Genomic DNA, 22,517 nt, shown 5'->3' with positions numbered 1-22,517 from the left:
CTTCCCAAACTGATTATCTTCAAAGTAGGTGATCATAAAACCTGGGAGAGAGGTCTTGCTTAAAACTTAAGATTCTTTTCAAAAATTTTGTTTTCAAGTGTTGAACTTTTTTCTAGTTTGTATGGTAAAATAGACATCGAAGTGTGTCGATTACAAGATTGAAACAAACTCCTTTTTCTTCTGGGGTGATGGGATTAGGTGAAGAAATCAGCAGAGAAGCCAAAAAAGCCCGTAAAACAGGTGGCCTTGCAGGCAGCAGCTCTGATGAGAGTGAAAGCGAGTCTGATGCCTCAGACAATGAAGAAAGTGACAATGAGAGCTCCAAATTTTTGAGTTCTGGAGACGATGATGACTTCAACCCGTTCAGAGATGAGTCCAGTGAAGATGATGAAGATGGTAAGACAGTTTTAACTGTTTCATCAAGCAGGTAGCTGTATTTGCAGGGAGTAAGCAGAAAGTCTTCCCAGGCATTTCAGTGAGCCACAGAGAAGTGTTTATTAAGCATCTAATTCAGTTCCAGTGAGACTGCAATTAGTAGAATGTAAAACTTCCATTAGATTTTTGTACTCTGGAATTCAGACTTTTCTAAGTCAGTCCGTGCAATGAGAATGTATTTGTTTCAAAGGGATGGATGGCTGCTTAATAAACATTTGAAACCTTCCTTTAATTTCAGATCCCTGGTTGATCAGAAAAGAGCATAAAAAAAATAAAGAAAAGAAAAAGAAGAAAAGCATAGACCCAGATTCTATTCAAAGTGCCTTACTAGCCTCTGGCCTGGGATCCAAACGACCCAGCTGTTTCACTTCCACTGTTGGAACCACCACTTCTAGTACCAACACGTCTGGTAAGAGCAGCTTTCTTTGATGTTGATTCATTTCCTAGCAGTTAGGCAATAAAATCCTAAATCTCAAAGAGTCTTTCTTCACTTTCAGCAAACAGTAACACAAACAGCAGCTTTGTAACGAGTCAGGATGCTGTTGAAAGGGCCCAACAAATGAAAAAAGAACTGCTGGATAAACTGGAAAAGCTGGCTGAAGATCTTCCACCTAACACACTGGATGAGCTGATAGATGAACTGGGTGGTCCTGAAAATGTTGCAGAGGTAGGCTGGTGCTCACATACAGGAAAAAAAAATGTTTTTAAGGAGATTGTTTATCAGTTACAGACAGTGATCTCAGGAATGAGAGCAGGGGTTACTCTGCTGATGCCTCTGAACGAAAGAGAAACTTGAAGATTGTGTTAGAATACAGGGGGAGCTCTGAGTGGGTAAACACCTTGTTTCTGACATTTGATAGTTTCTAGTTGGGTAAATCACACCAGTTTCTCTTTTGCTTTACTGTGGTCTGTTTCTCTGACTGGCTGTGGTCAATTTGCTGTTGGTGTGTGTTAAACAGATAGGAGCTTTAGTTCATTCTCCAAGGCAGTGGAGATTGAGAACCTTTATGTGTTAATGAAAAGCCTGATTAATTAATCTCTCAATAACTTCAGGAACTTGTCTTTAAGCTACCTGTCTCTATCAAGTAGCAACATCAGTGTGATTTAAAAGACCCTGTTAAAACCAGTGACAGCCTAAGCTGTCAGTTTAGTTTATTTTCTTAGTGCTGCTGGTAAATCCCTTATGAAAAGTAGCATAATACAACATTATTTCTACACAGATTTCCTCTGTCACGTTCCACATAGCAGATAATGGCATCAGCCAAAAAGCAACTCAGGTTCTCTAATGCAGTGTTGCACTTGGAGTAAATTACTGAGCATTTTAATGTGAGATAAATAATCCTGCTTGGAGGTTTTGGTGTTGCCACACTGAGCCTGTGTTCCCTCCCAAAGATGACGGGCCGCAAGGGGAGAGTGGTGAGCAATGATGATGGCAGCATCTCCTACGAGTCCAGGTCTGAGCTCGACGTGCCCGTGGAGATCCTCAACATCACAGAGAAGCAGAGGTTCATGGATGGAGACAAGGTAATCCTTGAAGAGATTTGCCTACAGTCTATGTGCCAGGTGCCATAGTAACTCCAAGCTAGTCACCAGTGACTTGGAAGGACTGTAAGTACTGGTTAAGAAGTGCTTTCAGTTCACTTTAAACCAGTATATTTAAAGGTCAGGCTATAGTTTAGGTGACCTCAGAGGCCTGTGCTTGCTGTGCACCCATGTGCCAAACTGAAAGCTGGCACCTTTAAGCTGGTTTTGTGAAACAATAGGAGTTTAAAAGGCAGGTTTGTAATTCTGATTCATTGGTCTGGGTCACTGTGCACCTCCTTCTCCAAGAGGAAATAATTGAATTGGGAAATGGGGAAGACCACTGTGTGAAAACTTAATGAGGGGTGAAGGGAAAAGGTGAGGCCTGTTAACCTTAACAAGGATGGAGAAGTAACACTGGGAGGAGTGATGGCTTCTGCCCTTTATATTGCACTCTGAAAGAAAATCCTGACCAGAATCATGGTAGAATTGCATCTGATGAAAGGAGGAGAGGGGGAAAGTCCTTCCCAGTGATTCACTTGGGCCGTGCTGCCACAAGAGGGCAAATGGAGTAAATGTCACTGTGCATGGAACTTGTGTGGTCCCTTGTGACACTTGAGGGTAAAGACTGTAAGTGACTTGTGCACAGTCCAAACATTTACATTCCTTCAAGGCAAATGCATTCAGGCACTGGAATGGCTGGATCCTCTTCCTTGTACAGCATTAGCAGCAATGTTTTGTCTTTTCTGTGGTTTGCTATTGGAGCAAGTCTGTGTCCCTCCCCTTTTCCTTCTGAAGTGTCAAGAAAGAGAGACCTGTCCTCTGGGATGGCAAGTCTTTGTTTGTACAGGGAATTGTTGAAAAGTAAAGCAAAACCCCCTCCTTTCACTCAGGAAAGTTCATTAGCATTTCAAACCCTGATACAGAAAGCCACACCTTTGCTGCCCTCCCTCTGCCTCTGAGTAACAGTGAAACCATTCCAGACCCATGTTTGGTAATAGATGTAAAACGAGATTTCTTTTTTTTTTTTTTTTTGGGAAACTGAAACTTGATCTTGGCTTTATTGCCAACTAATATCTCTTTTCTCAATCAAAGAACATTGCCATCATCTCAGAGGCTGCCAGCTCTGGTATCTCACTGCAAGCAGACCGCAGGGCCAAGAACCAGAGGAGGAGGGTTCACATGACCCTGGAGCTGCCCTGGAGTGCAGACAGAGCAATCCAGCAGTTTGGTAAGTCACTCCCTGTGTGTCCTTACCCAGCAGCCTCAGGCACAGTGACTGAACTTCCTGCTGACGTGGACAATCAGATTGATTAGGCAACCTCCTGAGGACCCTCTGGTCTCTTGTGCCCATGAACAGAATCAGCTTTATCTGTAGTCACAGCTAATCGTTTAGAAAGCTTTGAAAGAAACCTCACAAACAAGCCCAGGCTGCAGCTTTGGAGCTTCATTCACATATGAAGTGTCTTTATGGAAATTAACACAACTTTAGGAGTATCGCTGTGCTACCTTCTGTTTGCTGTATTACAGCAGAAACTGATTTTAAGCGGGATTAAGTTTTGCTATTTTTCCTTGCTCTACACAGTTCATGTTTTATTAGAAATGTTCAGTGAAGTAAAATTTATCTAATAATATACATCCTTCTACTTAATTATCCAGGAAGAACTCATAGATCCAACCAAGTGACTGCTCCAGAGTATGTGTTCCTCATTTCTGAACTGGCAGGAGAGCAAAGATTTGCATCCATAGTTGCAAAACGACTGGAGAGTTTGGTAAGATGTTTCAAGAGGTCTGATCCTTCCTTGGAGAAAATGCAACTTAGATTTCTTTTTGTTACAATTTGTATTTAATGACAATGATGTGTCTTAACAGGGAGCCCTCACCCACGGGGACAGAAGGGCCACAGAAACTCGAGACCTCAGCAGATTCAACTTTGACAACAAGGTACCAATTCTGTAGCTGTTGGAGAGCTCAGGCTGTGGCGCTTACTCTGTTGAGGAAGGTTCCTCTCCATCCCTCACTTTTAATTGTATCACTTTCTGATGGAAGGCCTCTTTCTACAGCCCATAATTCTGTTTGTGAAGCCATGTGGAACACACGTGTGTAAATCACTTTTCTGCTCTTGCAAACAAAGTCTTAAGTAAATGGTGTGTGTCCTTTAAGCCACAATGAAAGATTAATTTGGCAGTTCTAATTAAAAATGAAGACTGGACTCTTTTCAGTTATAAACTACACTACATACAAGTGATAAACAATTCCCTTCACTATTGCAGAGAAAAGCTTTTCATTGTGAATTATAAATACCTGTTAAACCATGTGTGCCTGTGGCTGAGGCACAAACACTGGATGACATTGACAGAGCAACTTTTTTTTCCTGCACAGTATGGCAGAAATGCTCTGGAGATTGTTATGAAATCCATTGTCAACTTGGACTCCCCAATGGTTTCACCTCCTCCTGATTTTCCTGGAGACTTCTTCAAAGGTAAGATAATGCCCTGGCTGTGATAGCTGCCTTTTGATCCTTCTCCAGTATGCAGAAAATGGAAATGCTGTTAGAGCTGTAAAGCATTGTTACAATTTAAAATGATCAGCTGAGACAGATGGGAGTAAACGCCCAGTGAGAGAGAGTCTGTGCACATTGCTTGAATGTTGAAGTTCACACATGAAACCAGATCTGTGAACTCTCAGTGTCAGGAATGTTCTCTATCTGCTTGGCCAGTGTTTGATAAACAGATTTTTCTCTTCATTTCCCCATTACCTGTTGGAGCTGCTCTCCTGCACAGTGCCATTGGTGCTTTCCCCTGCCCGTGCTTCCTGCAGGGACAAAGGCAAAGCTGTGTCTTGCTTATTGATGTGTTGGGTAGAAACTGCAAGTAATGGGAAGTGAGAGGTGTCAGAGGCTTTGGAACTGGATCCTATGGCTAAACAAGCTGTTACTTCACTGGGTTATTTTTAGATGGCAGAGCAGCTATGATTTAACTTCTTTCTCTTTCCTAGATGTTCGTCAGGGGTTGATTGGCGTAGGATTGATCAATGTAGAAGACAGATCTGGAATACTGACTCTTGATAAAGGTACCTGGGTGTTCATTGTATCTGTAAAACGTCCCTGGGAACACCTGATGTCATGACAGTGGATTCCCAGCAGCAGAACTGAACTTGTAGCTATCTAAAAAATAATCTTTTTTGGAAGAACTTAATGTTTTCTGCATTTCTGAAAGAATGTATTGAAATAGTGTTTAAGAGTCTTTTAATATTGATTGATCTTTGACGTCATACATGTATTTTCTTACTTTTTTTTTTAAGATTACAACAACATAGGGAAATTTCTGAATCGAATTCTTGGTATGGAAGTCCATCAGCAGAATGCTTTGTTCCAGTACTTCTCTGACACGTTAAATGCAGTTATTCAAAATGCTAAAAAGAATGGAAGATATGACATGGGCATCTTAGGTGAGTAAATCCTTTCACAGTGCTCTTGAACTTCAGTGAGAACAGAGCAACAGAATGAATGAAACTCTACTTCCCTTTTCAGATTTGGGCTCTGGGGATGAGAAAGTGAGGAAGGCAGATGTTAAGAAGTTTTTAACTCCTGGATATTCTACCTCTGGACACGTAGAGCTGTACACAGTAAGTTAATCCTAGATCATCTCTGTAGGAACTGATAACATTTGCCAGAAAGTTCTTTCAATGTGCTCAGTTCCTGTAAGTGTTTTAAAGTCCCACTCAAATCCCCCTGCACTGCTCTCTTGTAGATCAGTGTGGAAAGAGGAATGTCTTGGGATGAAGCAACAAAGATCTGGGCAGAACAGACAGGTCCAGATGATGGGTTTTATTTATCACTACAGGTAAGATTCTTCTGTCTCTTGGATTGTGTTCAGAGGTTTTGGAGGCCAAACTGAAAAACTTACTTGTTCAGTTTTGCAAAATACATTAAGTCTTAGAGTAAAATTAGTTTTAAGGTTTTTTTTAACACCGAGTATGAAATTCTTCCTTTTCCCTCTTCAGGATATTTTCTGATAGGAATATGAGCCCAAATTAACAGCTCTTATTTAAACCTACAGCAGGAAACTTAATGGTTTCACTGTGAGGTTAATTGGATTACTGTGTTCCAGAGGTGTATTACTGTCCTTGGTTGTACTTTTACACTCTCATTACTCTGTAAAGAACACAATATGGAATCACTTAAACAGATACTTTCCTCGTGTTTTAATTTAGGAAGTTTTTGGCTTATCTTTTCTTTTCTTTTTTTTTTTTCCAGATAAGAAATAACAAGAAAACAGCAATTCTAGTAAAAGAAGTGAATCCTAAAAAGAAGCTTTTTTTGATATACAGACCAAATACTGGGAAACAACTCAAACTAGAAACATGTGCAGACCTGAAAAAGAAATATAAGAAGGTAGCCATTGAAGTTATGCTTGTTTCTAACTTAGAAAAGTTTGAAAATAATTATAAGGATTTTATTTTTTGTATTTTTGTATAATTTTGACAAGTCAAAAAGTAGGCTTCTTTCTCCAGAGCAGAGCTTTTATTTGGGACTTTTTAAGCAGGGATACATGATTTTGGCATTCCTAGATCCATTTCTGAACTTCTCTCTGAATATAAGTTATCTGTGATGTGGTAATAAAAAATGAGGCTCCTTAGGGTCTAGCAAGTGTTGAATTTGCAAGAACTTAAGGAAACTCAGATCCAAGTGGATTATTGAAAAACTGCAGTTCTGCTGTGTTTAAGCATTTTGCTCATTCTTTGAGATGGATAGTTTGAAATTATAATAATGTAGGATGTTGTACCTCTCTACACCATCCTGATGTTGGTGTTCCCTCTTTTCTCATGATAATGACCAGATTGTTTTTATTTTATGTAAGTTTTGATGTGTTTTACTTTATCCCCACTCTGGCTGACTCTTCCAGGTACCTTCTGAGGATGCTCTGCCACACTGGCTGGAGCAGTACAACTCCTCTGCAGACACCTGCACCCACGCCTACTGGTCAGTGTTTGTGTCTTAATTTCTGCTGTTCACTTTGGTTCACCACTGCTTCTGTTCTCCTGTTCCCCCTGTAAAGTCTTGTGTTTCTTGTGTAAGGGAAATTACCCCATGGCCACTGAAATGACACATCTTCTGAGTGGAAACATGGAGCTTGCACTTGCCCTAAAGTCCTAATACAGGAGATGATTGTTAATGTATAAATTACACTCAGAGTGACTCAGGAGTAGTTTGTGCTTGAAATGTCTTAATCTGTTCTGTGTTTGTAGTCTGATAGTTCAGATGTTATTGGGGGGGAGATGTTTAGAGATGAGATGTCAGGAGCAGCAGTTCCTCTGCTGCCTCCTGTGTGTCTGAGCTCAGCTGGTGGCTGAGTTCCTGAGGAGCTGCAGAAGTGGTAGAAGTTTCAGATTAATATTGGAGCTTGTGAAATATCCTGATCAGGTACCAGTGTCCTGTAACATACTCCAGCTCTCAGGTGACCTCAGTGATGGTATCTCTGACTCAAAGCCCTGTGCATTTTGTAGATGGGAGCTTAACTAGGCCAACCCTTCCCAAAGCTTCACCATTACCTGTGCTCCAGGTATCCTTCCCTTCATGTGCCTGCAGCCCTCTCTCATCTCCGAATGCACATTAAACAACCACAAGTCTCTTTTTTAATTAAATTAGATACTTGTATTTGCCGGAATGGTTTTTGAAAGCTTTTTCTTTATGTCTGCAGGAGAGGCAACTGCAAGAAGGCAGGCCTGGGGCTGGTCTGTGAGGTGGGGCTGCGCTGCAGGACCTACTACGTGCTGTGTGGCTCCGTGCTGAGCGTGTGGACAAAGGTGGAGGGAGTCCTGGCCTCGGTCAGTGGCACCAACGTGAAAATGCAAATCGTCCGCCTGAGGACAGAGGATGGGCAGAGGATCGTAGGTAGGTGATGGGCTGCTGCCCCTGGGGAGCCTGCAGCTGGGGAGTGCCTCACTTGGGGTAAAGGTGTTCAAAGCAGACAGGAGGGACAGAAGTGTAGCTGTAGAAATCTTCTACAACTTCTACAATACGATATATTGCGGCAGGTTTCTTCTTCCATCAGGCTTCGGAACACTTAATCTCAGTTCTTTGGGTTTACTGCAGCAAAATGTCGTGCACAGCCTGCTTCAGCTGAGGTTCTTTGATATCATAATAGCCCCACTTTTTCCCCCACTTTTGGCAATCAATAATAAGCTGTTTAAATAATCGTTTTCATGGGTTTTGAGCTGCTGAAAGTGTGCAGAATGACTTCAAGATGGTTGTCTCTTCATTAAACCTCATAGTGAAGCCCTCAAAACAGGGGCCTCAGAAACCAAACTCTCCAAATGTTTTGTTCAATGTGGATTTCCTGTGGATGTACTAATATCATGGCAGCTCCTCCTCTAGTACCAATTTTCTAGGATGTTGGAAGTTAGGTTTTTCTGTGTTTAAACTTGCATGGTGATGTAGCTTCTGTGAGACTAGAAAAGCAAAAACAGCTGACTCCTCATGACAGCAGGTAACATGAGAATAAATTTTGTTGTCAGGCAAAATGGGAACTTTTCTCCTGCTTCTCAGCCTAAAGGATGTGAAGGACTGAGGAGCAGGACTCGTGGCTGTGCTGAACAGTCATTATTGAACATTGCATAAATTAAAAGGGTAGAATCATCAGCCTGAGGTCTTAAAAATGCCAGCGGTTGTGTTCATTATGGAAGCGTTGATGTGTGGCTGTGTTCTCAGGTTTGATCATTCCTGCAAATTGTGTGTCTCCCCTGGTGAACCTCCTGTCGACGTCCGACCAGTCGCAGCAGCTGGCAGTGCAGCAGCAGCAGATCTGGCAGCAGCACCACCCCCAGAGCATCACCAACCTCAACAACGCCTAAAGAGGACAAGCTACAGGTGTTGACTTTGGTGTTTGAGGAAAAGGCTGTAAAAGCATATCACTTTGCATTAAAAAAAAAAAAAATCAGGGACAGATTCCAAAGAAATATAACTTTTTTCAGTTCAGTTGTGTCTCAAATACTTTGGGAATAAAGAGATCTAAAAAAGGTTGGTAGAACTGAAAGCCAGCAGCTGTTTATGGTGGTGCATCTGTCTTTCCTTATGCTCTCTGTAGTGCTTCCTGTTTGCTTTTACTTTTGGCCTTTTAAGCTACAAACCACAATTTGTTTGAAAATGCTTGAAAATCCCCAGGCAGGCTTTATTTTTATCTTGTCATACAGTGCTCAGGGTTTAACGCAGTGCATCGATGCCATTGCTGTGGGAGATCTCGAATGCATGTATTGAGTATATATATAGAAAATATATATTGGGTTTTTCTCTTCAATTTGAGTTTATAAAAGCATGAAACCTAGAGGTTGCACATCATGCATTCAGGTTCCTTCCCAGTTTCTGTTTGACAGTGCATGTCTTTGGAAACGGGCATGGACAGCATAAACACACGAGACAGGAATTCAGAGAGAAACACAATCTTAGTTGTACAGCATTGGTTATTGCATTTTTATAGTGTTTATACCCAGGTGTTGCATTTTTTTCTGGTTCTCTCCTGGGAGTTATATATTTGAGTCTACAACATGTTCTTTTTTTGTGATAAACATCTTAAATTAAAATTAGTTCATTTTTAATGTATTAATGGTATTCCTAATGTGTACTGCAAAGATGGCTGGATGCCTGTTTTCCTTAAATTGAAGCATTTCCTTAATCTGAGGTGGTTATGGAAACTTAAGTGCAAATTCACTTCCATCTCACATTACAATCTTATATTTTTTACTTCATTAACGTAATTTAATTTGTCACTTGTAAGATGAAACCTTACTTGAGCTGTAAATTAGAGAATGGGGAAACACTTGAGGGTTCCGCTGTATGTGCTGTTTCTGTTATGTTTAATATGTTGTAAGACATTGTAGAGTTTATCTGGAGCTGTTTAAAAGAAATTGTAATGTACAAATGTGAATAGTCACTTATCTATAATATGGGTAAGTTTTGTTTTGCCTATAATAGTAGATGTTTATAAGAAAGTGAAGGACAATGTTTGTCATTTCTTGCTTGCACAGGTTGCACTATTGAAAAATTGAGATTGTATAAACCTGTCCAAAAAACTACAAGATAATGATCTTGTAGATGTCAAATAAAAGTTATTGTACTAACAAGAAGTGGAGTCTTGTTTAGGCAATCACCATATTCCAAAAAAAACTAACAAGTCTGTACAATTGGCATTGGACAGGACTTGGCATGTTGAGGCTGCTCTAACCAGGCTTGTGTCTTGCAGCCCAGATCTCTGCTGAACTCGCTAATGAGGCAACAACTAAACTGTCTAAACTCCGTGTGTGTCTCAAGGAAGGCTCAGCTCAGAGCAGGATGGCTGCAGGTGTGGCGCCTCTGAAGCACTTGGTGAGCCACTCCAGGGTCAGGGAGAGCAGGGCTGAAGTTCCACAGGTGAGGCTGAAGGGGTTCCATTATGGAATTAGTGCTCCTGGGGTTCTGTTAACGCTCCCTGTGTGGTCACAGACCTCCTGCTTGGCAGGGAAGGAGGTTGGCCCACTTCCCTCAGCCTGAGCTGGTCAGGAGGGATGAATCCCCTGCTCATGCTTGGGATAACTGGAGATGCAGATCTGGAATAAATCCTCGGCTCCCCACGTCCTGCTGCACCTCTGTAAATACCTGGAATGCAGCTGCTCCATGTTGGGGGATCTTCAGGATCTTGAGGAAGGGAGCCTGAGCACTGTCAGCACTGGGAGCTGATGATGCCCTGGCAAACTCTAGAGCACAGAGTGTGGGGGAGGCTGTTGCTGTGTTCTGTACCCACCAGGGGATGTCTTTGGCACCCACTCCAGGAGCAGGGCTGGGATTTTGAGGAGAGTGTTGACAGATTACTACTGCAGCAGACAGCGAACCAAACTGCCAGTACTGGCAGGCTCTGTGTGGACTGCCCTGTCTCTGCTGCTTAATTCTTCTTTGCTGGAGGAGCTTCTGCCATCTCAGACCTAACATCCTGGGTCTTGATCCTCAGTAAGATAGTTCTGGAAGTGGTAGATTCACCATTAGTGATTTTAATTTGGGATTTTTTTTAATGATGATTTAAATACACTCAGTTCCTAAGTGCTCTTCTCAGCCTGGTGTGCTCACTTTGATTGTTGGGATGAGCAAATCTGGTAGTCCCTGTATTGATGAGCAAACCACACTGTTTTGCTTCAACCTTTTAAACTTTCTTTAACTGGACTTGTGTCCACTGGAGGGGAAAAAAAAAGCTGACAGTACTTCCAAGATCCATAAAAACTGTTCCTGTTCCAGAAATCCATTCCTCTACTTGCTCTTCTTTGCCTGCTTCCTGCACCATCACTGCCTTGGCTTTGCCATCTACTAACACAGCCGCTGCCACGGCTCTGGACTGTTGTGACATCTTGAAAGTTAACATCAAAAATAAAAAAGAAAACAGCCTTCAAGCCACAGCAACATTTTCTCTCTTGAAAATTCCTACTCGGTGCTTGGGGTGTGGATTTTGGTGTTTGTTCCCTGCATGAGCTGCTGCTGAAGCTTGGGGAGAAGGGGAATATAAATTGCCCTGGCTGGGGTAAGAACAGTGAGTGGTGTCCCTTTGCAGCCCTGCCTGTGAGACAAACATCCTCCTGGGGAGGAAAAAACCACCCATTATTGCATCATAAATTATCAGGCCAGGCAAGGGTGGTCTCTGTGTTTTCCTGCTTGTGGGGTATTGATCTGCTTTGTACAAAATGAAACACAAAATGCTTTGTACGTCTGAAATGGGCATAAAACCTAGAAAGGACAGAAAGCTCTGGTAACGGGGGCAATGGCATCTGTAAAAGGGCAGCGACTTCTGTACTGTGTGCATTTTGGAATTGTGCAGCAGAAGAGGAAGGTACACATTTGAGTTGATTTGGGAACTGAAAACCCAAATGTTGGGTTTTCTTTTCTAACTGTCCCTTGACAGTAACTAAATTACAACTTGTTAACTAGTTTCATAATTAAGATATGTCTGGTATGATAAATGCAATTATAAACCCCTCAAAACCTTGTACTGCAAGTATTCCACTTTTTCCAGTGGCTGTGTGGTTCACTGGGAACACACAACTCTTGTGAGGACTTCAGGTTCCCCAAAGATGCGAGTTCTCTGTTCCATGTGTAGTATTTTCTTTGTAAATGGAGAAATCTCTGCAACCTGTAAACGCTTGTGGAAGTGAATTATCAAGGGGTTTTGTATTTTTCTTTTGTGTTTGGAATAACTTCACTCGGCTCCCAGTGCAGTCTGTACATAAATAGAGCCTGTTTGTATATAGAGGTGTTAAAGGCTACTGAATTATTGAATGTAAATAACGCTTTGTTTTCCTCTGTGGTTTTTTTTTTTTCCTTCATGACCTTCCCAAGATGTATTCCTATTTTCTCAACCTGCCACATGGGCAGCTTGTGTGTACTTTGAAATATATATAGAGCATATATAAACCTTCCAGGGTGTGTGTGTGTGTACATTGTAGATGTGTTGTCATCATTTTTTTTTCCCCCAAAACTCTGTTGTCTGTCTCCCGTGATCCTTTCGATGCTCTGTGGGTTAATTCTGTATTTTAAAATTTATTTAGTGTAAAATGAATTCCCTTGAGAGAAATGGACCCAGTGTCTTTCAGTGATGCGTGTTCACTTCTTAGTGCCTGCATCACAGAAACAAATATTCGAGTTTTCATGCAGATTGTTTCCCTTCAGTCTTTTTAGTATTTCAAATCTTGAGCTTTATTCCTAGAAACATTTCTATTTTCTCCCACTTACTGGTATCTCCAGCTGTGCATTCAGTGAGCTCCAAAAATCAGAGTTCTAGAACGAAGTTCTAACATGTCAAAGTCTATGACTGGTTTTATATTAAATGTGAACTGTCCTAAAAGGGCTCTAGAGTGGCAGTGACTGAGAGTAGAAAAGATGTCTGTTGTAGTATTTTCTTGGGAAAATTTCGGGCTTCCTCATGTCTAAATGTGCAAAATGAACACAACGAAACTTTCTTACCTTGGGAAAAACAAACAAAAAAAAAAGTGCAGATTTTTAATTGCCAGGTAAAAAATAATACATTTCTCTCCAAGTTGGAGATGAATAAGAAATCCCATGAATTGTTTGTCTCCTCCCGGAGCCTCCAGCAGCTGTCCCGTGGCTTTGGCCCTTCCCCAGCTGCAGGGAGGGACCGTGGCCCTGCAGTTGTTCCCTCAATTCAGTGATTTGCTGACCGGAGAGCCCAGGGCGAGAAGCGTGCAGCTGCAAATAGCAACACAATCCTTCTGGTAGTTTCTGTGGTCACTGGGAGCTTTCAAGGGGGAATGTTGAGAGCTAAGAGGGGTGGTGGTGATGGTGTCAGCGCTGGCAGCTGCAGCCTTTGGTTCCTTGGCGGGGCTGCAGAGGGACGGAGCTGGCAGGAGGAACAAAGTAAGGCAACCACCCCGGGGAACCTCGCACTTCCCCGGGAGTTCGGCTGTAGAATGAGTTTGAAAAGCAGCGATTCTCTTCTTAAGGAGAAAAACGGCGAAGAAAAAGCTGTAAGGTGCTGCTTCCAGCAGCTGCAGGCAGGTTGCTCCTAAAAGCTGCTGCTGAAGAGATTTAAAAACCTGGAAAGAGCTTCCTGGAGCTGATGTGCTTCACTGTTTCTTCATTGGCCTAAAATAATTTTTGAATGGAGAAAAGTTTGAGGCACCACTAAGATTCAAGAATAGGAACTGGATATGGTTAAGCTGAGGCCAAAACTCGTGGAAGAAATTTTTTGCCTGCTGTGTCCTGAACCAATATCCAGGATTCTGTGAGCCTGGCAGCCTGTGTGTGAAGGCACTGACATGTCTGTGGAAGCTCCAAGTCAAGCACTTGGTGCACTTAAAACAGGCAGCTAAAGCAAAATACAGAAGCATATTCAGATTTCAGCAATGTCCTGCAGTGTCAATACCCAAACCAACGTTGTGTTACATTTTATTTTGTAAGAGCTGACTTTGGTTGGTGTCTCTGAACTTAGCTGTGCTTAGGGCATCGCTTCAGTGAGGGGCCTGTGTGGAGGAGTAGTTTTCCTACTCTTAATTTGTACTGGGAAGGAAAAAGAGACATTTCTGCTGCCATTTCTGATGCCATACATATTTATGTCTCTTCTTCCTGGCTTGGAGAAGATAACCAAGAAAATGCCAGCTTCCTTGCAGTCACAGAATCGCATTTTTATTTGCCAAGTAATTTGATTTATTTCTCAGTCATTGACATATTGGGTTTTGTTGGAGGTGGGTGTTTGCTGCCTCGGCACCTTCCCTGTGCCCCAGCCCTGCAATAACTCGCTGGGAATCTGCCTCTGCACAAAGGAGACGCTGATTTTATTTTTTTTTTTTTGAGTAGGGCTTTGCTATTAGAACTTATTCAGTCTCCACCTTTGGATTCAGGTGACAGAATCCCAAAGCCACGCAGGATTTCAGCTGAGTTGTGTGAGGGGTTTTTATTGCCTGCTCTGATGGGATCCTTTGCCAAGATGAAAGGCTCCGTCCTGCAGCCTGGGGTTGTGCTGTGTCCTGTCTGCACCGAATGTCCCCAAAGCAGCAGGATTTGGAGTGCCTGGCAGTAAAACATCAGCAGTGCTTAGAAAGATTAATACCCCCCAAAATGACAAACTGAAACATGATGGACTCTGTACTCAGCTCTTTTTTTCTTTTTTGTTTTGGTAAAAGATTGTTTAAAAAATGGATTGCTACTTTGGATGGGATTTTTTTTTCTTTCTCTTTTTAATTTTCTGTTCTGAAACTTGCCCACAGAGGTGCTGGGATGCCTTTCAGCAACACATCTACGACCATTAAACACACTCATTGTCACGCCATTTTAGGATCCCTCCGACTAGCAGAAGTCACGTTCTAGTGATCCAAACAGCTTTTCTTTCAATCCACTTGAATCCTGGCACTTAACCTGGTTAATGTCACTGGTTAATTAAAACGTTTTTATTGCTAGTTAAGAGCAGACTCACAACATTCTCAAAGTCCTAATTGTGTTGGGCTTTAAAAAGAGAGGAGGGTTTATAAAAACTGTATCAAGATTGGAAAGTATCAACTTCATATTTTATGCATATTTTATGCAAAATATTAAAATAGTTTTCCTTTATCCAAAGAGTTAGTCTGGGGTAAACAGCCTAATCTTAGTTTAGTACATCATCTAACATTGACTTTTATTCTCGTTTTCCCCAAATATGGGAAAGTGATGATGCCAAGATCTCAGCAACAAATGAAGATGCCCAAACCTCAGAATTTAATTATTCATTTTCGCAAAGCAGTAGACTTTGTTCTGTAAGTAAGGGAAAAATTTCTTAAGAGAGGTTTTGGTTGGCTCCTTTCCAGCATGTAAATAATACACCTTAAAAATGCCAGCGAGGCAGCTCGGGAGCTGACGGCCTCTTCCTTTGGAAGTCCACGTCTGGTTTGTGTGTTCCTTCCACGTTTATGAAGTGGAAGAACCGACTTTGCCTGCTAAATGCACGGTGAATCGCAGGGCGTGAAGCAGAGCTCCGTGTCAGCTCAGCCAGAGCGAGTTAAATCCCAAACCAGGGTGTGAGTGAGTGAATCCCCGTGGGTGAGGTCTCCCCTGAAGTTGCTTGGAGGGAATACAAAACGTGGACGGGAGCAATGGAACAGTGACGGTCCGAGCCTGCAGCTGTCTGCACAATTCCCGGTGTTCCCTCTCCCCGTGGGGAACCTGCCCTTGGGGACAGGGCAGAGCTGCTGCTCCGTGCAGGCAGCGCTTGGCATCGGCACGTTCCTGGGACAGCTCCTGCCTGTTTTCATGAGACACCCCGCTTCTGCTGCCCCCAGCTCAGGCTGCGGAGCCACACGCATCCCCTGCCCTTGGCCGCTGCCGGGGTGGGCTGGAGCACAGCGCTGCTTTCCTCCCTTCGCTGTGTCAAGGGAAGAGCGCATCCCAGGCCCGTGAGCTCCCGGAGAGGGGAGAGGAGATGGCCCGGCCTCCTGCAGCCCCTCTGAGCCCCGGGCTCTGCCCTGCGCCCGTGGCTCCGCCGCGGTGTTTGATCGCTGCCAAGGCTCGGCCTCTCACCGCACTGTGTAAATTCCCGACCGAGCCATCGCCTGTCACCGGCGCCTGCCAGCGCTGTAAATCCTTCCCAGCCGGGATTGTCCCTCCCTTTCTGTGCGCACAGAGCGCGGGGGGACAGCGAGGTGGCTGCGGGGCTGCAGCATCTGCCACCTCCGTGGGGAGGACCCACCGTGTGTCCCCTCCGAGAGACCTGGGGGGACCCACAGTGTGTCCCCTCCGAGAGACCTGGGGGGACCCACCGTGTGTCCCCTCCGAGAGATCTGGGGGGACCCCCTGGGCCTCCCCTTTTTGCTTTTGTGGAGGGAAGAATGGGATTTTAGGCAGTGTGCCAGGGCAGGAGGCTGCCGTCGCTCTTCAGGTAGATGTTTAGGCAGAGTTTGATCGTTTGGCTCGCTAAAAATATTTCGTGTTTAGCATCGCCCTGTCCCACTGCCTCCACTGGGAGAGGGAATTGGCACTGGAGACTCCGCACTCGCATTCTCACAGGGCTGGGCACAGAAGATTCACATCAATGGTCCTCAGACACAGACACCTTGGCAAGAGATTTCAGGGCTCTCCTGCTCTGAGCAGCGTCCTGGGGCAGGAGCTCAGCAGAAGCGTCAGACTCATCCTGCCAAAAGCTGTGTCTGGGCTCGGGCTGCTGAGGGAAGGAGGAAGGAGGTGCCGCGGCCGGCAGTGCCAGCCCAGGGCCGTGTGGCACCGGCACAGACCCCGAGGGGCCGCCCGGGCCACACGCGGCACCCCAGCGGCTGAGCTGTCCTGTCACCGTGATTTACCTCCTGCTGCTCCTCCTTCCCCCTTCGCCCTGCTCTTCTCTCCCCTGCCAGCTCTGAGCTGTTGAGAAGCTCCACATTCCTTTCCTCACAGTCATTTCCATTTTCCAGCCCTGGGCTTTGCTTGCGCTCTCTCCTCCACTTCCTTTGCTCAAATGACCAGTAACAAAACAATTAGGGATGCTCCCATCAGGTTGGTGTTACGAGGAGGCTCTGAGGGACAGAGGTGTTTGTGCTTCCAGTTATTTGTCTCGGGCATATGACACTGGTCAGATGACACTTGCTTTTGCACTCAGAAGGTTTTTTCTGTAGGGCTTAATCCCGACGTGTCCCTTCAAATTGTGCTTTGAACCTGCAGCCCCGCAGGTGCCACGTGGACGATTATTTCACATGGACGAGGGGTGTTTGACACCAGCCTGCCCCCAGGAATCACTCCGGGCGAGGCAGCACTCTGCTGTGCTGCCGTGGATTGCTGCGCTGCCAGACGCAGAGCAGGTTCAGGAGCTTTCCCAGACAGGGCTGGGATGAAAGCAAGTCTCGGAGCCTCCTCTGGCCCAGCCAAAGGGTGGGGTATTCCCTGCCCCGGGCCCGCAGCAGCGCGAAGGGAGCAGGGGCAGGGCCGTGCCGCAGCCCGGCAGTGCCAGCTCACTCCTTGGCACAGCCTTCAAGGGCTCAGGAGTGGGAGGAAAGCAGGAGTCCAGCCCACAGGGCAAGAAGGGACAGTCCTCCCAGGCAAACTGAAGGAATGGGGCAGGGTGGAGCACCCGTTTGTCTGGAAAAATGATGCAGAGAAGCCCTGTAATGTGGGGATACAGTGATATTCCATCCCTGCGAGCAACAGCAAGGAAGGAGGAGCCCCTTGGCCCAAACCCCACCATCAGCTCAGCTGTCTGTGCCCTGTGCCCAGCAGGTCAGGGAGGGCTCTCCTCTCCTCTCCTCTCCTCTCCTCTCCTCTCCTCTCCTCTCCTCTCCTCTCCTCTCCTCTCCTCTCCTCTCCTCTCCTCTCCTCTCCTCTCCTCTCCTCTCCTCTCCTCTCCTCTCCTCTCCTCTCCTCTCCTCTCCTCTCCTCTCCTCTCCTCTCCTCTCCTCTCCTCTCCTCTCCTCTCCTCTCCTCTCCTCTCCTCTCCTCTCCTCCAGTTTTATTTGCCAGTACTTACCAAGCAAAACTGAAGCCATTTTCATTTCTACTGTAATATTTCCTTGCTGGTTTTCATTGGAATCTGGGCTGGTTTTGATATTGGTGCCTGGTGCTTGTTTGCCTGGCAAACTGCAAAGAGGAAAACTTTCATTAGAGAGATTCCAGGCCTGTGCTTTTGTGGCTGAGGGCTTGGAAACTTCTCATCCCTTCCCCGTGCTCCTCCAGGGAGACCTCCAGCCAGAGCAGGAGAGAGCAGACTCTCTACTCACTCTGTCTCAGAGGTAAACCCAGAGCACCATCAAGGCCCCTTTATCTCAAACCTTTCCAGTCCCCTCCCCACAGCTTTACAGGTGTTATTTGCATTTTTTTTCCCCTGCCGGCTCACGGCCCCTCGGAGGCAGAGCGTCCCCCTGGGAGATGGAAGGGGCCTGGAATGGTTCCTCAGCCCACAGGGCAGCACCCGTGCGGCGATGCGGAGCAGCTGTCTGCCTGGCAGGGCTGCTCCGCTTGGCAGCCAGACAAAGGGCTCAGGAGTAGGAGGAAAACAAGGCTGGGAGGGAAAAGTCGCTCCAGATAATACGGCATCTGGCCCTGGGAGGAACCATCTCCGAGCGGGGAGCAGGGCTGGACTGGGAAGAAGTTTGTCAGGGAGGTTTTAAGGGGGAAAGTCTGGGTGGAATGCGGGGTTATTTACACCTGGAATTGTTGTGAGGCTGTTTGGTGATGTGGGGCAGGCTCTGGGAGAGGATTTCCTGCTGCTGCTGCCCTCCTGCATTGGGCACTGCATCACAGCCCTCCTTGCAGAGGGCTCTTTCCCCTGGAGGCAGAAATCCAGAGCTTCCAGGGGGATTTTGAGGCGACAGGGTGGAGCTGGAGAACGTGTGTTTTTATTCAGGATTACGTGGGGTTTGTGCATTTTGGTGAGGATGGGGCAGTCAGCAGCAAACACCAGCCCGAAAAGGCAGATCACAGAGGAGGGATGCCGAGGGCTCTCAGCTTTCTCTGGGGAACAAAAAAAGCACGAGGGAAACTTTGTAGCATCAGCAGGAAGCAGTTGTGGGGAACAGAGACAGGAATGTCAGGAGCTGTAGCAAAGCGATAAGAAAGGAGCGACATTGATGCCAAAAAAGCATAAAATGGACAATTTTCCAGGGTCCCAGACTGCCCCAGGGGCGTGCTGGGTGTCCTGGGGATGGAAGGGCTCTGCACCAGGAGCTGTTGGCTCATTACAATCCCAGTGAGAAAGGTACTCAGCTCTGCAAAGCGTCTTTGAAAATGCTGTTCGGTAAAGCCGACACTCACTTGCCTCCACCGTTTGTGCTTTCCACAGAGGTTAAACCTTACCTTCATCCAGGACTTAAAAAGCCTAATTTTCAGTCTAGGCCTATGAGAGGCTTTTCATGTTGGTTGATCATGTTAGTTGTAGCACCGGAGCAGTTTGGAGACTCTAAGATTAAATTGGTGCTCAGCAATTGAAGGTGCATCTGTGGTTATTTTCTGTATGATGCTGGATCACCAGAAATGTAGGGATAAGTATTTGAATATAAACTCCCTCTAGGAAAAGGAACAAACCTCCCACTTCTTTCCCCTTGGTGCTACACGGGGCTCTGCGGTGGGTAAAGGACAGTTAGAATATCCCCAAGTCACTCAATTCATTAAGCCTGACAACAATTAATTACATTGAAATTAATGCGCAAATATAATGTTTCACGCACGTCAAAGACATGTCAGGGTAAAAGAGGGTCTTACTGTGCCATCTTTAATTCTTCTCATTGTTGATTTAACCCGAGGTGAGAAGGAACAAGCCCAGTTTGTGCTCTGCATTTGCAGGTCCCCATGAGCGTTACAGCACAGCTCTGTGATGACTATTTCGTTTTGTTTCCACATAAAAGGGGACAAACAAGTTTGTTTAACAGCATGGCCCAAGGCCCCTGGCTCTGTGGCAGAGCTGCCAGCACCTTCCAACACCCCACTTTGCATGTGTATTCCTTACACCCTCGCCCGAGGGCCGCGGCACCGGCCCCGCAGAGCTTTGGAAAGGGAAAACCTCCTTCAGATCAGACGGAGCTCTGGCTAAGCAGGGGCTGGAGGCAAACTCTGTGGAAACACTGGCTGCTCAGTATTCCCAGTGGTTTGGGAGGAGCAGAGGTGAGGAAGTCAAGCCAGGAGAGGGAACGGAGAAAATACCAAGAGAAGAAAGGGGAGGGGGACAGAGTGAATGCTGCAGATATTACCCAACTGAGAAGAGACAGCTGTACCTGGAAAATACATCATCAGTGCTTCTTGTAGTGACTGAAGAGACAGACGTGTCCTCCTGTCCATCCTCCCTTGCTGGAAAACAGCAGCTCACACGTTCATTTGTAAGTGACGCCTTAGCGTGCAGAAGGCTTGCAAATGTCACCAGTGTGAAAATGGCTCTGCTGGATTTCCTGCTCTGTGACTTGGCCACTCGGCGATGAAGAGCTGCTTCGGCTGCCAGTGAACACGACCGAGCCATCAGGCTGCGGAGCGGGGACCTGCAGCTTGCTGCACACAGCCTGGGAGCTGCAGCTGCCGCACTCGAGGCGCAGTTTGCGTGTGCAGAGCACAACTCCAGCCCGGGACATCAAACAAGTTGAAACCACAGGCAGCCCCTCCAAGGGAGCTCGACTCTGTGGTCACCCTGCTGAACAGTCAGCCCAGGCCCCGAGCACGATGGTGGTTTTGTTCTTGTGGCCACACCTGGTTCAGAACAACTGCAGAGAACCCTCAGAGCACATGGCAGATGGGAAGAACTTGCAGGTACTTCCTACCTTGCAGCGAGTGCCAAAAATCAAGACCAAAATCATCTCAAGCTGAAATAGAGTCTGAGGCCAAGCAGAAAGTTTGTCCTTTAGCAGGGTCTTGTGGCACCACTGCTACCTGTGCCCAAATAACTGCAGAGCAACATCAAATACCCAGATCTCACACTGCTGGGCTCCTGCTTACAGCACAAACGAAGCTGCCCTACAAGCCTGACCACCTCACCAAGCCTGGCCCTCAAAGTTTGCTCCAAAACTCGCAGCGCCTTGTGCTGAAGGAATAACAATCTTTACAGGACTTTTTACACATCCCCTGCCTCCCCCTCAGAATATTGCATATTTTGAAGCTGTCATTATAAAACGCAAGTGAAACACAGAGGATCTTGTTCCTCACAGTGTTGCTCTGAGCACAGTTTTGTGGAGTCGGTGTAAAGCCGTGAAAAACACGGCAAGCTCGGAATGCTCCCATTTCGCACTCACTTGGTGTGACTGTAAACAACCACGGGATGGAAAATCCCAGAGCGGCGTGCAGGACTTCGGTGGCCTTCCAGGATTCAACAGAAAGGCTGTTATTTACAAATCTGGAAGTGAAGCTTTAGGTTTTGCGGAGCTCTCACTCACACGGTGAGGCTTTACCAGCACAGTCTTTCAGTACTCTAAGAAGAATTACACAGTTGTCATCACAAGCACCGGTGTGAAACTACTGTCACTGAGCACGCAATTCTGTGCCTGGGGCTCTCAGGACCTCTCTCTAACAGAACAGAGCGTGGATCAGTTGTAAGGACAGTCAGTGCCAGTCTGGAATTCACCGGGATCGCTGGAGTTGAGCGCTTGGTCTGGAAATAAAATACAACAGTGTTTGTTTCATCTAGCACCAGTATGTTTCTTTCATGCAATGTACAGTCAGTAGGGCATGAGCCGGGGGCTCAGAGGCTGCTCCTCTTTGCCCATTCTCCCTCAATTCCTCCTTTATGCAGAGGGAATCATCGGATTGACTGTTTCCTCTCTGTGCTGGAGGTGTTACCTGCTTCCCCCTGCAGGGTTGTCCACCCTGGGCCTGGATCAGTGTCGCTGACAAGGAACATGCCCCCGATTTCCCAGTGAGCAGGATCGGGCTCTCCGTGTTTGCTGTCACTGCCACTGAGAGCGGTCTGAAGCCGTGGATAGACACTGAGTAGCACATGAAATGAAACTGCCAGATCTCGGAGTGGCTGCTGGTAAATTACACACGGGGCTCGGATCTGGTGGGTCCCAGGCTGAGCATCTCAGGAGAGATTGTCCACATCCCAAGCAGTTTTGTTGGGATCAATTTCGAGTAGCTGAACAATTTTTCGAGTGTATTTGGTATTAATTGACAGAAGGAGCAAACCTGACTATCTTGCAGTGAAAAGGATGTGTTCTGATGGCAGACACATGCTGGAAATCTTCATCATTTAACCTGAATTTTTTTTTTTTTTAATTTTGGTGGAGAAGTTTTACTGCTGCTTGCAAGCGGAAAACGTGTCAATTTTCAACGAGATTAATTATTTTTTTTTTTTTAGTCCCCCAGAAGCTGCAATCCACATAAACCTTCCATCCTCACGCAGAGAGAAGTAGCGGTTTGGGGGGGGGGGAAATAAAAAAAAGGAAATTAAAAAAGGGCAGTTGGTTTTGTTTTTTTTTGTTTGTTTGGTTGGGGGGTTATTTTGGTTTTTTTTTTTTCTTGGCGGCATCTAGGTGGGGCAAGCGAGGGGAAAAAAAAAATAAATAAAAATCCTAAAATTATCAACAGGTATTTTCCACGTAGCTCGGCGGTGGGCTGAGGGGGGGAAAGAAGGGGTGATGTCCGTGAGGGCGAGGCTGAAGGCGGC

The 22,517-nt window shown here is 45.7% G+C and overlaps 1 protein-coding gene and 1 long non-coding RNA gene across 2 annotated transcripts in view; one reads left to right on the top strand and one right to left on the bottom strand.

The window, feature by feature from the left end:
* Positions 1–12,390, top strand: part of SBNO1 (strawberry notch homolog 1) — a 31,247-nt gene extending 18,857 nt beyond the window's left edge. The window contains exons 17-32 of the mRNA XM_066331733.1: positions 199–396; positions 674–844; positions 933–1,102; positions 1,828–1,959; positions 3,052–3,187; positions 3,616–3,728; positions 3,829–3,900; positions 4,339–4,438; positions 4,954–5,028; positions 5,260–5,406; positions 5,489–5,583; positions 5,709–5,801; positions 6,215–6,352; positions 6,864–6,940; positions 7,659–7,852; positions 8,669–12,390. Of these exons, the coding sequence (XP_066187830.1) occupies positions 199–396; positions 674–844; positions 933–1,102; positions 1,828–1,959; positions 3,052–3,187; positions 3,616–3,728; positions 3,829–3,900; positions 4,339–4,438; positions 4,954–5,028; positions 5,260–5,406; positions 5,489–5,583; positions 5,709–5,801; positions 6,215–6,352; positions 6,864–6,940; positions 7,659–7,852; positions 8,669–8,811 (2,054 nt within the window). The 3' untranslated portion in view covers positions 8,812–12,390. The remainder of the gene's footprint in view (positions 1–198; positions 397–673; positions 845–932; positions 1,103–1,827; positions 1,960–3,051; positions 3,188–3,615; positions 3,729–3,828; positions 3,901–4,338; positions 4,439–4,953; positions 5,029–5,259; positions 5,407–5,488; positions 5,584–5,708; positions 5,802–6,214; positions 6,353–6,863; positions 6,941–7,658; positions 7,853–8,668) is intronic.
* Positions 12,391–12,946: 556 nt separating this feature from the next.
* On the bottom strand, positions 12,947–22,291 carry LOC136369086 (uncharacterized). Its single transcript, XR_010744953.1, has 3 exons — positions 20,146–22,291; positions 17,907–18,016; positions 12,947–14,497 (listed from the first exon to the last, which is right to left on the bottom strand). It is a non-coding gene; the product is annotated as an uncharacterized lncRNA (long non-coding RNA).
* Between the last annotated feature and the right edge of the window lie 226 nt (positions 22,292–22,517).

This window comes from Sylvia atricapilla, chromosome 17, assembly GCF_009819655.1.
Source record: "Sylvia atricapilla isolate bSylAtr1 chromosome 17, bSylAtr1.pri, whole genome shotgun sequence".
NCBI lineage: Eukaryota > Metazoa > Chordata > Aves > Passeriformes > Sylviidae > Sylvia > Sylvia atricapilla.
The sequence above is the reverse complement of the archived record's forward strand: the minus strand, read 5'-3'. Positions and strand labels throughout refer to the sequence as shown.